The sequence below is a fragment of the Zootoca vivipara genome, chromosome 5, assembly GCF_965207765.1.
Source record: "Zootoca vivipara chromosome 5, rZooViv2.hap1.1, whole genome shotgun sequence".
In the NCBI taxonomy this organism is placed as follows: domain Eukaryota; kingdom Metazoa; phylum Chordata; class Lepidosauria; order Squamata; family Lacertidae; genus Zootoca; species Zootoca vivipara.
This window is the reverse complement of record NC_142588.1, coordinates 10,374,487-10,390,595: the sequence shown is the minus strand read 5'-3', so window position 1 is coordinate 10,390,595 and position 16,109 is coordinate 10,374,487. Positions and strand designations below refer to the sequence as shown.

Sequence of the window (16,109 nt, the reverse complement as noted above, 5' to 3'; positions counted from 1 at the left end):
AGTAATTGCAAGACATCTGAAGGCAGCCCTGTAATTGCAAGCTAGTAATTGCAATTGCAATTATATTCTGCCCTATCTGTGGAGGTCTCAGGGTGGTTCACAGAACAAATGCAGTTGTGCTTCCTTCTGAACCAAAGTGTACTGTAAACAGTGGATGGTGCTGTGGTCTAAACCACTGAGCGTCTTGGGCTTCCTTGCCGATCAGAAGGTTGGCGGTTCAAATCTGTGCAACGGGGTGGGCTCCCGTTGCTATTTCCCAGCTAGCTCCTGCCAACCTAGCAGTTTGAAAGCACGTCAAAGTGAAAGTAGATAAATAGGTACCGCTGCGGCAGTAAGGTAAACCGTGTTTCCTTGCACTCTGGTTTCCGTCACTGTGTCTCCACCATGCGCCAGAAGTGGTCTAGTCATGCTGGCTACATGACCCAGAAAGCTGTCTGTGGACAAACGCCAGCTTCTTTGGCCTGAAAGTGAGATGAGCGCTGCAACCCCATAGTCGCCTTTGACTGGACTTAACCGTCCAGGGGTCCTTACCTTTATCTTTTACAGCAGGTGTCAGCAAACCTTTTCAGCAGGGGGCCGGTCCACTGTCCCTCAGACCTTGTGGGGGGGGTGCGGACTATTTTTTGGGGTGGTGGTGAACAAATTACTATGCCCCACAAATAACCCAGAGATGCATTTTAAATAAAAGTGCACATTCTACTCATGTAAAAACATGCTGATTCCTGGACCGTCTGTGGGCTGGATTTAGAAAGCGATTGGGCCGGATTCTGCCCCTGGGGCCTTAGTTTGCCTACCCATGCTTTACAGCAAGCACTTTACATGTGTTTATCGAGCACTCTTCCTGATTTAGTTCCACAGAGTTTGTGCAGAGGCTAGACAATGCCAGTTATTGATTGAGCATTCACAATCAATGACTTGCAGGGTGGTTATGCAACATTGCATCATAGAATCTTAGAGTTGGAAGGGATCCCAAGGATCATCTAGTCTAAACCCTGCAGTGCATGAATCTTGCCCCCAGCTGTCCCTGTGTGGCCTCGAACCACCAACCTTCTGGTTAACAGCCAGACACAATGAAAACATCGTATGCCACAGAAGGCACAATTGTTATTGCACACTTTCCGGTGCATTTCCTGGCTTCCTTTTCACAAGAAGCCTGCTTTTTTGGGGGGGGGGAGTGGGTTTGTTGTTCAAGAGCACCAAGTTGCAAAACTTGCGTTTGCTGGTATATGATTGAATCCCACCCCAAAATAGCCGCAGTCTGGAAGCACCTTTTGCGAACGGTATGGTCGAGATCCGTCTGTAACATCTGTCATGTGAATGTATTATTTAGAATTGAGGAGCTTCTGGTGCCCAGAACAGTACTATAGATGGGCTTAAAGCAGGATTCAGGCATTTGCTAAATCAATCTGGATTATGAAAGAGCTATTTGAAAAATGTGCTGCTGGAAGCTGATTTGAATTTCTGCTCCTATTGCTAAATTGCAATGTTGCTAGGAGTTTAGAATGGAAGATCTAGGACTATAGCAAAGTAGACAAAGTTAACCCAAATGCTGCTTAATCGGGAAATGGTATATCTAGGCTAAATATGCTTGAGATTAAATAGGAACTGTTTCTTAATTATGCGAGTAGGCTTCCTAGACTTCGGCAGCTTACTGCGGATAAATTTGCTGCAGCTGGAAATGAATTTCCTTGATTATAAGGCGTGCGTTGGCTTTTAATGGGAATAAATAATTCAATGTTTTATCCAAAGGGGAAGCACTCTAAATGGCTGTAATGTGGCCGAGGAGTATCTCATAAAAGGAAACATTCAGATACTTAGCGAAGTGGCATCTCATTTTGGACATGACTGCTGTTCAGGTGAGAACTATTGCACCCCTCGTGGTCTCTCCGGAGTGAGCCGGAGCCTTATGAAAAGCAGCTAGCAAAGCCTTAAACCCCATGGCAACTAATCTGCATCAAATGTGCAGGAGCAAGTCTTTTGCTCGCCTTCTGTATGCGCCGACATGAAGCGAGGGGAAAGTGGCCCTCAGGCACTGGCTGAGATTCCTGCTCTGCCTGGTAATCATTAATTGTCCCACTGAGGGATGCAGGACAATGGCAGCACCAGAAGGACGACCCAGTCCCGCTGGGACCAGTGCTAACTGCTTCTGCGTGGAAAAAGGGTGTGTTGTTTGGGGTCTTTTTTGTGTATAGCACATTGGAATGATGTTCCTTTGGGAAGGGCGGGGATCCTTGACTCCAGGCTCACTCCATCTCAGTGCAGGAAGTCAGAGCGCAGGGCTGCCTCAAAAATTTCCAAAAGTTCAAAGCGCTTCTTGCCTGGCCAACATGAAGCAAGCAGCTTTTTGGAATACTCTGGAATATACCTGCCGACTTCTGGGAATCTCCACTGGAGCAGGTAAGGAGCACTGTTAGTGTGATTTTCTGCCCTGCTTTTCTGACATGGATACCACTTTGGTTTCGGACATTCATTCTTACTTTATTTTCTTAAAACAGGCATACTACTTTTGACACCAGAAACCTCCCCAAGATTCCCAAAATGAATTAAAGTAAACCTGTAAGCAATAAATTTAGGCAGCGCACATATAGATCCACAATCTGCACAGTTCTTTTCCTGAGAGTCCATCCCCTTTGAACAAATAGAATTTAAATTACACAATCCATATACTGTATGTTTAAAGACCAATGACAGCACCTTTCTTATTGGTGTACATCACGGGTGTCAAACACAAGGCCCGGGGGCCAAATCCGGCCCGCCAGACCTCGTCATGTGGCCCGCCGAGCGCCCCAGCCAGCGGGACCCAGCAGCGGGACCTTGCTTCTGAAGCGCCGCGCCGACAAAGCGCCGACAAACAGCTGGGGGCGGGGGGGGGTAGAAAGGCGGCCAGAGCAGCGCTGCGTGGAGCGCCCCAAGCCACAGCAGGAGAAGGAGGCAGCTTTCCGGGTCAACGGCCGGCAGCGCCGCACGGAGAGTCCCGAGCCTCTGCGACGCAGCAGTGCTCTGTAGCACTTTGAATCCTCCTCCTCCTGCCACGGCTCGGCGCCTGGAAACTGCTTCTGCTGCTGCTGCTGCTGAAGCACAGACAAAGCACCCAGCAGCGCCGTGTGGAGGAGGAGGAGGATTCAAAGTGCTACAGAGCACTGCTGCATCCCAGAGGCTCAGGACTCTCCGCACGGCGCTGCCGGGCACCGACCCGGCAAGCCTCCGCCTCCTCTTGCCTCACCTCCTCCTCCTCCTGCTGCGGCTCAGCCTCATGAACGTGAGCTCAGCAGCGGCTCAGCCTCACGAACGTGCAACTCTGAGGCTTTACGCACTTCTCCTAAAACGGACACCCACTGCCTCACGCTGCACGGGAAATGCTTTTTGCCCGTGGGTCCCTTCGCGCTCTTTTCTGGCGCTGAATCAAGGCGGCGACCCCCCCTTCCCTTTCTTTCTTCCTCTCTCTCGTTCTTATTCTTTCTTTCCCTCTCCTTCCTTCCTTCTTTATCTCTGTCTTCTCTCCCTCTTTCTTTTTCTTTCTTTCTTTATTCCTTCTTTCCTACTATTCTTTCTCTCACCTCTTTCCTTCCTCTCTCCCTCCTGCTCCCTCTTTTCTTTCTTCCTTCCTTCCTTCCTTCCTTCCTTCCTTCCTTCCTTCCTTCCTTCCGTCCTTCCCATCTTTCTTCCTCTCCCTCATTCTTATTCTTTCTTTCCCTCTACTTCCTTCCTTCTTTCTCCCTTTCCGTCTTCTCTCCCTCTTTCTTTTTCTTTCCTTCTTTATTCCCTTCCTTATTTCCTACTCTTCTTTCTCTCCCCTCTTTACTTCCTTCCTCTCTCCCTCCCTCTTTTCTTCCTTCCTTCCTTCCTTCCTTCCTCCCTCCCTCCCTCCCTCCCCTCCCTCTCCCTCTCCTCAGAAACATAGGATTCTGCTTTATACTTCTGGCCCTTAAACCCTGGAACCAGGAGAGCAGCTCTAGTGAGTCAACCTCAGCCAGTCCCTTTGGTGAAGGGTGGTGGCTCACTGGCAGAACATCTGTCCTGCATGCAGAAGGACCCCAGCATCTCCAGGTACTAGTAGCTCTGCAAAGGTCCTGCATGAAACCCTAGCGAGCCTCCACCACCTAGTGCAATTACCAAAAATCATTTTTCAATAAATTGTACAATAATTGTACATTTGAATATCTACTTGCCATTATTCTGACTATGTTTCTGCTTTCAGAGCTAGTTATTACTTACATTATTACAAAAAACAGTAATAATTGAATGCAGTGACAATAATTTATGATGATAAAGAGTGGACACATAGTCCTACAGATACAACCGGCCCTTTGAGGGTGACCAAACTGCTGATGCGGCCCCCGATGAATTTGAGTTTGACACCCCTGGTGTACATAATGAAAGGCCACTAATCTGCCGATAATCTCTTTCTTTCTCTCTCTTTTTACCCCTGGCCAAATCTATCCTTTGTGTCAATTTCTCAGTTGATACGAATTCCCAAATGGATGGCACTTTGTTCCTGGTTTTTGCTTGTGGTAGATTAAAATTTGATCTGACTTGGATCCCCTCGCCAACCCTAGTTTATATGGGTTTCACAAAATGCAGTATGAGAGCCTACCCCAGGTGAGGGCAACGGAGGTGTGCAAAGATGAACTAGATTAGTTGCCTGCGTGTTAAAGACCTGAAAAGACATCTTTTAACTAGCACTGTCCTGAAGTTTTTGCTGGTAACTCTCTGCAGTAATTCATGGGTGGTTGAGGGTAGGAGGGAGAAACCACTCTGTTTTCAAAGCAAAGGAGAATGTTGGCAGAGGTGGCGAAGCATCCTTAAGAACAACAACTTTTGCAGAAAGTTGCTGTGCTGCTTCAAGCCGACTGAGATATGTTGCAGTGGGCAGGAACATGACAACCTGGTCTTCAACTCTCTGCACCTGTTCTTTCCTGCTAGAGGTTGTAGAGTCACAGAATTAGTTCTCTCCTGATGCAAGGAATTATGTACACATAACATGCAATCGGGACACGGGTGGCGCTGTGGTGTAAAGCATTGAACCTAGGGCTTGTCGATTGGAAGATCGGCGGTTCGAATCCCCACGGCGGGTTGAGCTCCCGTTGTTCAGTCCCAGCTCCTGCCAACCTAGCAGTTTGAAAGCATGTCAAAGTGCAAGTAGATAAATAGGTACCACTCTGGCGGGAAGGGGGAAGGTAAACGGTGTTCCCGTGCGCTGCTCTGGTTTCGCCAGAAGCAGCTTAGTCATGCTGGCCACATGACCTGGAAAAACTGTCTGCGGACAAATGCCAGCTCCCTCAGCCAGTAAAGTGAGATGAGCACCACAACCCCAGAGTCATTTGCGACTGGGCTTAACTGTCAGGGGTCCTTTACCTTTTCCAGCATGCACTCAGTGCTTTTTTCTTTAATAAAATGTTTGGGATACTCTCATCTTCCTACTCATGTTGAAATACTGCCTCTCAATGAGGCCAAACTTAGATTCGCAAAATGTTTAGGAGTTTGCGTACCCCTGCGTCCCCCCCAGAAAAAAGGCATTGCATGCAATTAAGCAGACAGATAAGAGACTCTTGTATGGGGGGACAGGCTGGGAGGTCTGTATGAAGAATTCAGAGGATAGCCATCTTCAAAGATGCTTGTAGGATTTTTCTGCCTCAGGTGCCAAAACAACTTGATCCAGCCTTGGTACCTGGAACTAGACTTGGTGGGAGTGGCCTGTGTTGCTTTGCCTCAGGCAGCAAAATGCCTTGGGCAGCACAGGGCTGATCTTGCCTGCCCAGCAGCCACAAGTCAGCAAAAGGATTGCACCGTGTGGCAAATACTTTCAGATCACGGGAGTCATTACTAGGATGCTATCTAACAGGGGGCCCCAAAAAAAATTAAAGGAAAAAAAATCTGGATATACATTTCCAAAATATAAGATAAAAAACAAATAAAATAAAACCTATGTCTAGCTGTCCTTTGTAAACAACAAATTGTCACTGTTTTTTGTGTTGAATATATGCTATATGGTCATTTATGGACCTAATAGGTATCTAAAGCCATTTGCACATGCAGAATGTAGGCACCCTATATATAGAAATGAGCAAACCAGTGATATTTTAGGGAGCAGGCTAGCAGGCGGGGCCCACCACTTACATCATAGGAGCCTACACAACACAAAACACTGTTGCTATCTGTAGGGTATCTTTGTAAAAACAAATGGGAGCACACACATAATTAGCTATTGTTCCTTATGCATATCCCCTGCAAATTTGCAGACACGAGAAAAGGAAGCGTGCAATGTTGCCATCTTTACACTGGCATTTACCACGGTACACAAACTATCAAATGTTTCTACCCTATAATGTGTGATTCGTTCCTGCTTTGGCTTACTGAGTAATTGGAATGTGCCGGTTTCTCTCACCGACACATGGAGCCGTTTCACTGTATGGCTAGTTGAGACCAGTCTTGGTTTAGGGATTAAACACTGAATGAAAGGAAAGGAGATCAGAATGGAATGTTCCAGGCGTCACAATTCAAATCCCTGGGAAGGGCTAATGCTTTCCTTCTGAACCAGGTCTATCCAAGCCAAAGCTCATTACAGCGCCTAATCCTTGGCTGTTTCCTCTGCGCCTTTTTGGTGGCATGAATGCTGTAGTTACTGCCATTCATTGACATACATGCTTGGTATGTGTTCTCTCTCTCTCTCTCTCTCTCTCTCTCTCTCTCTCTCTCTCTCTCGGCTTATCCAAATTTCCTCTTGTCCCGCCGTTTCCCCCTGACAAAACCTGCTCTTCAGTGCACAATCAGAGCAAACAGCAATTTGGGTTCTAAGCCTAATCATAGAATTGTAGAGTTGGAAGGGACCCCAAGGGTCTTCTAGTCCAGCCCCCTGCAATGCTGGAACCTCAACTACATTATCCATGACAGATGGCCGTCCAACCTCTGCTTAAAAACCTCCAAGGAAGGAGAGTCCACCACCTCCCAAGGGAGACCGTTTCATTGCCTAGCAGCTCTTACTGTCTAGATTAGCTATTCCTGTCTAGAAGCTATTCCTGATGTTTAGTTGGAATCTCCTTTCTTGTAACTTGAAGCCATGGGTTAGGGCCCTACCCTCCAGAGCAGGAGAAAACAAGCTTGCTCCATCTTCCATGGGACAGCCCTTTAGATATCTGAAGATGTCTATGATCATATCTCCTCTCAGTATCCTCTTATCCAGGCTAAACATCTCAACCATTCCTCATAAGGCTTGGTTCCAGACCCTTGATCATCTTGGACACCCTCCTCTGTACATCTTCCAGCTGGTGTCAATATCCTTCTTAAATTGCGGTGCCCTGAATTGGACACAGTATTCCAGGAGTGGTGTGACCAAGGCAGAAGAGAGTGGTACTATTACCAGGCTTTTGTTGATGCAGTCCAGTGGATAGCCCTGTCCTTTACTAGAACATATGTCTTCAGTTAAAGGGGCCTGACTACTCTAGCAGCTCTGATGGAGCCGAGGGAGACCCTGTTCTTACCGGCACCTGTGTGATGGAGCCCTTTAAGTCCAAAGACCACAAGTCTACCTCCTTGCACAAGAGGTGGTAAGCTGCACTTAGCTTGAGGAAAGCTGAACTATAGAATTCATTTCCAGTAGGAAACTGCCTTGGCAAAGAATCGAGCAATTCCCCAAGATGGATTAGGTACCAATAGAAAATGGTGTCCACAATTGCCAGCTGATTGTGCCAAACTGCCTGCACAATGCTTATTAATGTATATCCTGCTCATGATTTTTTTAAAAAATTAAAACATCTTAACAATTCTAGAAGGGACCCAGGTGGCGCTGTGGGTTAAACCACAGAGTCTAGGGCTTGCTGATCAGAAGGTCGGTGGTTCGAATCCCTGCAACAGCATGAGCTCCCATTGCTTGGTCCCAGCTCCTGCCCACCTAGCAGTTCGAAAGCACATCAAAGTGCAAATAGATAAATAGGGACCGCTCCGGCGGGAAGGTAAACGGCGTTTCCGTGCGCTGCTCTGGTTCGCCAGAAGCAGCTTTGTCATGCTGGCCACATGACCTGGAAGCTGTCTGCAGACAAACGCCGGCTCCCTCGGCCTATAGAGAGAGATGAGCGCCGCAACCCCAGAGGCGGACACGACTGGACCTGATGGTCAGGGGCCCCTTTACCTTTACCTTTACCAATTCTAGGGATTAACAACAATTCCAGTGACAACAATAGTGATGCCAACTAAGAAAGATCTCAGAAGGCTTGCTGAAAGAGGAAAGTCTTCAGTAAATGCTGAAAAGACAAGCAAGACGGTACATGTGTAATAGTCAACAGGCTTATATGACTGGTTCTGTCCCTCCACCTCCATTTTAGCAGCCCTGTTTAGGGCAGTTTTTATTGTTTGCTATTTTATCGTGTTTTTAATATTCTGTTGGGAGCCGCCCAGAGTGGCTGGGGAAAGCCAGCCAGATGTGGGGTATAAGTAATAAATTCTTCTTCTTCTTCTTCTTCTTCTTCTTCTTCTTCTTCTTCTTCTTCTTCTTCTTCTTCTTCTTCTTCTTCTTCTTCTTCTTCTTCTTCCCCTGGCATTGCAGTCTTGTCTGGTGTGTGCTCTTCCCCTTCTGAACATCAGACATTAAAACATCAAATATTAAAAACTTCCCTAAACAGGGCTTCCTTTGGATGTCTTCTAAAAGTCAGATAGTTGTTTATTTCCTTGACATCTGATGGGAGGGCTTTCCACTCAGTGTCCTGGCTGAACGATGGGGGTGGAGACGCTCCTTCAGGTATACTGGGCTGAGGCCATTTAGGGCTTTAAAGGTCAGCACCAACACTTTGAATTGTGCTCAGAAACATACTGGGAGCCAATGTAGGTCTTTCAGGACCGGTGTTATACGGTCTCGGCGGCCACTCCCAGTCACCAGTCTAGCTGTCGCATTCTGGATTAGTTGTTGTGTCCGGGTCAAAGATTCCATATTCACAAGATCTCATGCATGCCGAAAGATCTCCCTAAAATCTTGAGAGCTCACGGAAATATTGTGGGATCATATGTGCTCCGCAAGATTATGCCGGAAACCACCACTGGCAAGGCAGGATTGGCTGCCCCTGTGGGGGATTGACCCATGGAGTTGTTTATCTTTGCATTGTACAACAGTGGGAAATGACTCCTAATGCCCCCAACTCCCAACTTCTCATCTGTGTTTTGTTTCAGTGCTCATTGGCGTTGGCACAGACACACTGCTTCTGGGTCAGTTCAAGAGCCTGGCTGTCTACTTGCTGTGAGTATGACTGTGTCATCTGGGGGGAAATAACGTGGATTTGGGAGAGCACCTAAAGAAGCTTGTGCTGGTCAATGTAAGGACTTCTGCAAACCTGGGCCTGAATACACCATATACAGATGTCAGGGACTGTGCTGTGGTCCCTGCTTCCCAGGAGCAGGAGGACAGTATAAATTTGGAACAGTGGTTTGCAGAGGGGCATAGTTCAGAAGGCAGAAGCTGGGAAATACTGGATGGGGAACAGTTAGCAGAAGCTACACTAGACGAGAGAGAGTTAATAGATTCACAGTCTCTGGACAGCATTCAGCCCCCTTCTCCAAGAACACGGAGAGCTCAGAAAGTGTTAGAACAGAAAGCACAGAGGGTGCAAGCTCAGGTTACAAGACGTAGGAGTGACATAGATTAATAGGGATGGAGGAGGGGAGTAACCCTTAATTGGGAGCGCTGCCATTTCTTTGTTCTCTTACTGTGATTATTGAAGATTCTAACTGGTAAGACGTTCCTTTCATTTTATCTTTTGTTTACTGCCACGGGGGAGGAAGCCGAGTCCCCAAAGCCTGACTTCAGGATGCCCAATATTGCACCATGGTCATGTCAAGGGTCCTTTAAGGAGGAGGCAACAGGGCTTCAGCATCCTGTCAGGGGCCTGGAGCCTCTTTCCCAAAGCCTGGGAAGCTTCTGCCCAGCTTAGGGAGAGAGGCGTGATGCTCGCACACGCAACATCAGGACATCGCTCTCCCAAATTGCCCTCGCAAGCTGTTCTCTTATGAAAATTTTTACTGCACACCACTGCATGTTCCCCTGTTCAGCTACTGAGCTCTGCTAACGATTTCTCGTTCTTCAGTGTTTCAGGGATAGCCGTTTCCGTGTGCGAAGCAGCATACTTTGCGGGCCTGCTCTTGACCGCTTGTTGCACGTGAGTGCCCCGTTGCATTCCTTCCCCCAACCCTCCCTCCCTGCTAAAATTCAGCTTGGGGAAGCACTTCTGGGCTGAGCCTGGCACTGAGCTCTTTTTGAGAGTGACTGGTGTTTGGCTTAAGCCAGCTCCTCATCCTTCCACTTCCACCGCAGCCCCAAGATGGGATCTGGGATGCACACTTGTTGGAAACACGCCAGACGTCGGGGGGCCTTCCAGAAGTTCCTGATGTATGTGTTGCTCTCGGTAGCCTGCTTCCTGCATCCTGTCATAGTTTGGCACGTCACTATCCCAGGTAAGAGGGAGAGAGGGAGACTGGGAATAAGCAGTAGAATGGTTTTTTTTGTTTTTTATTTGCAAATACAGTAAACAGTAGCTGTAATCCAAAAATTATTTTAGGATTCAAAAAAGCAATATAAAGGATTCACCGAAAAGCATGGATGATGCAAGCGGATGAATTAAAGCAGCTTCCTTAACTTCCATGCCATATAAGCTATGATATGGTGTACTGTACTGGTTTGAGTATGGTGTGGTTTACTAGTAGGAACTAGGGGTGTTTAGCCTGGAAAAGAGGAGATATGATTGCCATCTTCAAATATCTCAAGGGCTGTCACATGGAAGATGGAGCAAGCTTGTTTTCTCTGGAGAGTCGGACTTGAATCAATGGCTTCAAGATACAGGAAAGGAGATTCCAACTAGACATCAGGAAAAAGCTTTCTGTTTGACAGTGGAACGGTCTCCCTTGGGAAGTGGTGGACTCTCCATCCCTGGAGGTTTTTAAGCAGAGGTTGGATGGCTATCTGTCATGGATGCATTGCGAGAACCTTTTCTTTTACAAGCTAAACATACCCAGCTCCTTCAACCATTCACCATAAGGCTTGGTTCCCAGACCCTTAATCATCTCAGTTGCCCTCGTCTGCACACGTTCCAGCTTGTCAACATCCTTCTTAAACTGCGGCGCTCAAAATTGGACACAGGATTCCAGGTGTGGTGGCAGAAGAGAGTGGTACCATTATTTCCCTTGATCTGGACACTATACTGATGCAGCCTAGAATAGTGTTGGCTTTTTTTCTCCTTTGCTGCTGCATCACACTGCTGACTCATGTTCCGCTTGAGGTCCACCAAGACCCCATGACCTCTCTCTCTGCCTCTTTCCCTACTCTCTCCAGGCACGATGCTGGTGGTCACCGGCTTCACCTACTTCCTGCTCAGTAAGCAACAGAAAGAAACTAGAGCGCCTGGAGAAGAGCAATACACAGATTCCCAAAGCGCAGCTGTAGCCATGACGGATGCAGGCGCCGCCGAGCAAACCTACACCTTCCCCAGGGGAGCACCTCGAGGAGGGCAACGCAACTCCCTTCTTGGGTCTCTGAGGAGCTTCTTCAAAAGCTGCAAGAAACTGGACACCGCCGAGGCCTCTTCGAGCTCGCCACCCACAAGGAGGCAGGTGCACTTTGAAGAGAAGGTGGTGAACATCATTCTTTCTGTCAAAGAAAGCCCAGAAGAACAGGAGAGCTTGGCTGAGGAAACCACATCGGACATGGCTCCCATCCTTCCGCCCCAGCTGTGACACAGCCTACAGCGGAGACAGCAACAGCAAGAACCTGCTGCCTCTAGGATTAGGCATGCTTCTCTATGATTCTAGTGTTTGCCGCAGAGACACCTGGAGGCAACTTGTAGAATAAACCTCCCATCTTTGGGTTAGGCCAATGAGAGCAGCCAAGAACTTTCGTTGGTTGAAGCTGATGGACAGGGATGAAGTCCCCAGTCATCCCCATCCTGTACTCCCAAGTCCATTCTTCTCCACTTTTATTGAAGGAGAGATTTTCCTGTTGTTGTTTTTTGTTGCTTCCTTGTTGTTAGCTGTTTGGTTACTACCATAAGACTTCACAGTGTCCAATCTGTGGAATGGAGCCAGGACTATGTTGCAGAAAAGAGTGAACACAGGGACACGGAGACTGAGAGGGACATAGACCAGGCAACAGCTCACATTTTGTCTCAGTGTCCCTCCATGAATTGTCTAGAATCTGACATACATAAACGTGTTTTATTTTATTTTTTTAATAAACGTGTTTCAATTGAGCATTGTGGCTTACAAGGCCCCAGAGGGGTAGCATAAACTCCCCTTTCCAATTTTTCTTCAGTGTTCGCAAGAATTCCTAAAGGAAGGAGGGAAATAAAAAACCTCATAGCCCACCAGGCTATTTTGGGCCTGAAGTTGTCTCTACCTTGCTCCCCTTGACTGTGCTCTGCCAGCAGTAAAAGAAAACAGCTAGCAAAAGACTTCCAAGTGTCCCTGTTTTCTAGAGACAGTCTCGGATTTACAGAAGTTGTCCCGGTTTCTGATTTGATCCCGAAATGTCCCACTTTTCCCTAGGGATTTCATCGGAGAAATGTTGGAGGGGTATGGAGTTATGCGACCCCTGAGCCAAAGAGATAGGTAACTATACAACCTTTAGAAGAGATCTGAAGGCCGTCCTATAGTGGGGAACCTTTTAATGTTTAATGTTTTATTATGTTTTTATATATGTTGGAAGCCACCCAGCGTGGCTGAGGCAACCCAGTCAGATGGGCGGGGTACAAGTAATAAGATTATTATTATTATCATGGAATTGTTTAGTCGTTTAGTTGTGTCCGACTCTTTGTGACCCCATGGACCAGAGCACGCCAGACACTCCTGTCTTCCACTGCCTCCTGCAGTTTGGTCAAACTCATGTTGGTAGCTTCGAGAACACTGTCCAACCATCTCTTCCTCTGTCGTCCCCTTCTCCTAGTGCCCTCAATCTTTCCCAGCATCAGGGTCTTTTCCAGGGAGTCTTCTCTTCTCATGAGGTGGCCAAAGTATTGGAGCCTCAGCTTCACGATCTGTCCTTCCAGTGAGCACTCAGGGCTGATTTCCTTAAGAATGTATAGGTTTGATCTTGCAGTCCATGGGACTCTCAAGAGTCTCCTCCAGCACCATAATTCAAAAGCATCAATTCTTCGGCGATCAGCCTTCTTTATGGTCCAGCTCTCACTTCCATACATCACTACTGGGAAAACCATAGCTTTAACTATACGGACCTTTGTCGGCAAGGTGATGTCTCTGCTTTTTAAGATGCTGTCTAGGACGTCCCTATTTTCATCGGAGAAATGTTGGAGGGTGTGTAACAAGGCTCACAGAGCAGAGTCAGATGAAAGGAAAAATATCCTACAAAGGCTGAGGACCAGGGCATCCATCACCCATCAGTATTTACAGACCCTCCAAGTGTCCTTATTTTCCAGGGACGTCCCTGATTTGGAGAAGGTGTCCCGGTTTCTGATCTGATCCTGGAATGTCCTGCCTTTCCTTAGATTTCCCTGTTTTCATCGGATTCTATGAGCTGTCCTCCTGACGAAGCCATTTTATATACACCAAAAGTGGCTGTAGTTAAGCCCATGTGGCCAAATGTGGCTAAAGAACCATGTATCGTTTCCCCTCCCTTTTGCAGTAATCTGAGAGAGCGGAGGCAGGAAAATGTCACCCTTCTGCAGTCTGTTGCTTGAACTGTTTCATGGTAGCCTAGAGCAATGAACTTGAGTTACGGATTTCACATACGGAAAGCACCCCTTTGCAACCTTCGTTTTGCCTGTGGAATGGAAACGAGTGTCAAACAGTTCAGAGAACGAGTAATATGAGACGTACAAAGGGCCTTTTGCACACCAAAAACACACACCCTATAATATCATCCAGATACAAAAATAACCCAAACACTTTTGCAAGCAGATGCAAAATACATCCAGCTCTACTTTGGACAAATGCCCCACGCTGCTTGGTTTGGTCGCAGATGTAAGACAGTTCCTTTTCTGGGCTGAAGATGGCAATAGATTCCCATAAGAACCGATCGCAGTCGTGATCTGTTAGGTTTCTTCGCTTTGGTGGACAGAATAAATGAATGAATCTTTATTTGCATCAGCCATCGGCCATAGCAATAAAACAACAATAAAATACAGTGGTGCCTCGCTAGACGAAATTAATTCGTTCCACGGGTCTTTTCTTATAGCGAAAAATTTTGCCTAGCGGATCCTATAGGAATGCATTGAATTTTTTTTGAATTTTTTTTTGCCCATAGGAACGCATTAATTGAATTTCAATGCATTCCTATGGGAAACCGTGATTCGCTAGACGAATTTTTCGTAAAACACATTCGTCTAGCGAGGCAACCTCTGCTCAAAAAATCCTTTCGTTAAGTGGAAATTTCGTTAAGCAGGGCATTCGTTAAGCGAGGCACCACTGTATACAAATAATAGAAATAAAAAGTCAATTATATAAAATACATTTTAGGGTTTTGAATCAATAGTCAAATGGTGGCTCTTATTCTGATTGCCCCAGCTAAAAACCTTGCAACCTTTGCGACTGTCACCTACTCATCTTGATCTGCCAAGAGAAAGGACACTGTGGCAGTGGTTGGGCGACCCGGAATGGACAATAAAAGAGGGGTGATAATCTCGCTCCTCAAGTCTTTATAAAGTATGCAAACCAGAAGTATGCACCACCGATTCGGGACTGCCATCTCCAGAGGGACATAAGCGTTTTTCGTGTGGAATCTGTTGGAATCGTCCCTCGAGGACAGCCGAGGGCAATACATTCAATTTTGCGAGAGTAAAAGCGTGTCTATATTTTAGAATTGCTAGGTTATGGCAGATAGGGTGCCAGAGAGTCGAAATGGGAAGGTGGAAAATAGTCATATCGCGGGCAAAATTTCCTTATTGTGGCCAAGTTGTTCTGACGCTCGATATCATTTAGGCGCTGACAAATTAGACTGTTTGCTTTACTAAAACACAGCAGTGAGTAGCTGCTGTGGTGATAAACCAGAAGAGTGAAGTTTTTGATAGACAGTTTTAGTCCAGGCGCTCTTGGGACAGATTCTTGGTGATAAAAATGCCACCAGTGAAGTTAACCCCTTGCTAACCAGTTAGGCGGCCGGGATAATGCTCTCATTTTTCTCACGAAAATGGATCTGAGGCATTTTAGCTTCCCCGAGTGTTCAGTGCTCTGTAATGGCACCCTCGCCTGTTCTCTCTGGTTAGCCTTTCAAAGTGCCCGCAGGCTGAATTCAGGCCACAGATCAAGGCAGCTGCAACACACAGCCTCAATTGAGGGCAATTGTGTTCTTCAGGCCCCTGGTTTCTTCCTAGGGAAGCTAATGAACGGAAAGAGGGGAGGGAAGCCAAGAAACTTGGGAGGCTTCAATATTCTGGGTGGTGGGCCAGAAAGTTTGCTGTGAGGTGTCTGTAGGTATGAACCAGGTGATTTCACTGCCCATACAGAGAGCACCTGAAAGCCCCCCCCTATTATCCTAATACACTCGTATAATTTTCAATCACCTAATATATTCTGTGTAAACTCATTCCAAACATAATTGTATTTATCCAAAGAAACTCTGCTCAGGAGAATACCTCAAAGTTGCTGGAAGTCTCTGCGGTGCACTAAAGACTTTTTTGTTTTGTTCAAAGTACATGCATGACTTTTTTTTAGGAACACTATTTTTCACCGCAATTTGTAGTATTCTCAAAAACAGTGTCACTTTGTAAGCGTCATGGTTCCAAGGGCAGACCACTGGCGAGGACCTTATAAACTGGGGAATGATATATAATGAATTGAAAAAGATGCTTCAAAAAACTTTTGTTAAAAAAAAAACCAGAAGATTTTTTTATTAGGAATTGTAGGTACCGATATTCTGAAGGAGCAGAAAAGACTTTTTATGTATGCGACAACAGCCGCACGGATGTTACTAGCCCAGAGATGGAAAGACAACAAAGTCCCTACCGGAGAGGAATGGCAAACTAAGCTGTTGGAATACGACAAAATGGCAAAACTGACCGGAAAGCTCAGGAACCAAAAAGACCAAAATTTGAATAAAGAATGGGAGTAAATTATCTAGGAGACCACTGTAAGCAAATGAAAACATCAGCAGGATTGCAATAACACTTGTAATGTAGCAAATACTA

The 16,109-nt window shown here is 46.6% G+C and overlaps 1 protein-coding gene across 1 annotated transcript; it reads left to right on the top strand.

The window, feature by feature from the left end:
• Window positions 1-1,239: 1,239 nt before the first annotated feature.
• Window positions 1,240-12,221, top strand: TMEM72 (transmembrane protein 72). Its single transcript, XM_035137357.3, has 5 exons — window positions 1,240-2,397; window positions 9,157-9,223; window positions 10,068-10,139; window positions 10,295-10,434; window positions 11,309-12,221. Exons 1-5 carry the CDS (start codon window positions 2,202-2,204, stop codon window positions 11,707-11,709), a joined length of 876 nt encoding a protein of 291 aa, XP_034993248.2. The 5' UTR covers window positions 1,240-2,201; the 3' UTR covers window positions 11,710-12,221.
• Window positions 12,222-16,109: the final 3,888 nt, after the last annotated feature.

Coding starts and splice junctions, on each gene's coding strand:
- TMEM72 (XM_035137357.3), top strand. CDS start 2,202: ATGATGTTCCTTTGGGAAGGGCGGGGATCCTTGACTCCAGGCTCACTC. Junction 9,224..10,067: donor AGCCTGGCTGTCTACTTGCT/GTGAGTATGACT, acceptor CTCGTTCTTCAG/TGTTTCAGGGATAGCCGTTT. Junction 10,140..10,294: donor CTCTTGACCGCTTGTTGCAC/GTGAGTGCCCCG, acceptor CTTCCACCGCAG/CCCCAAGATGGGATCTGGGA.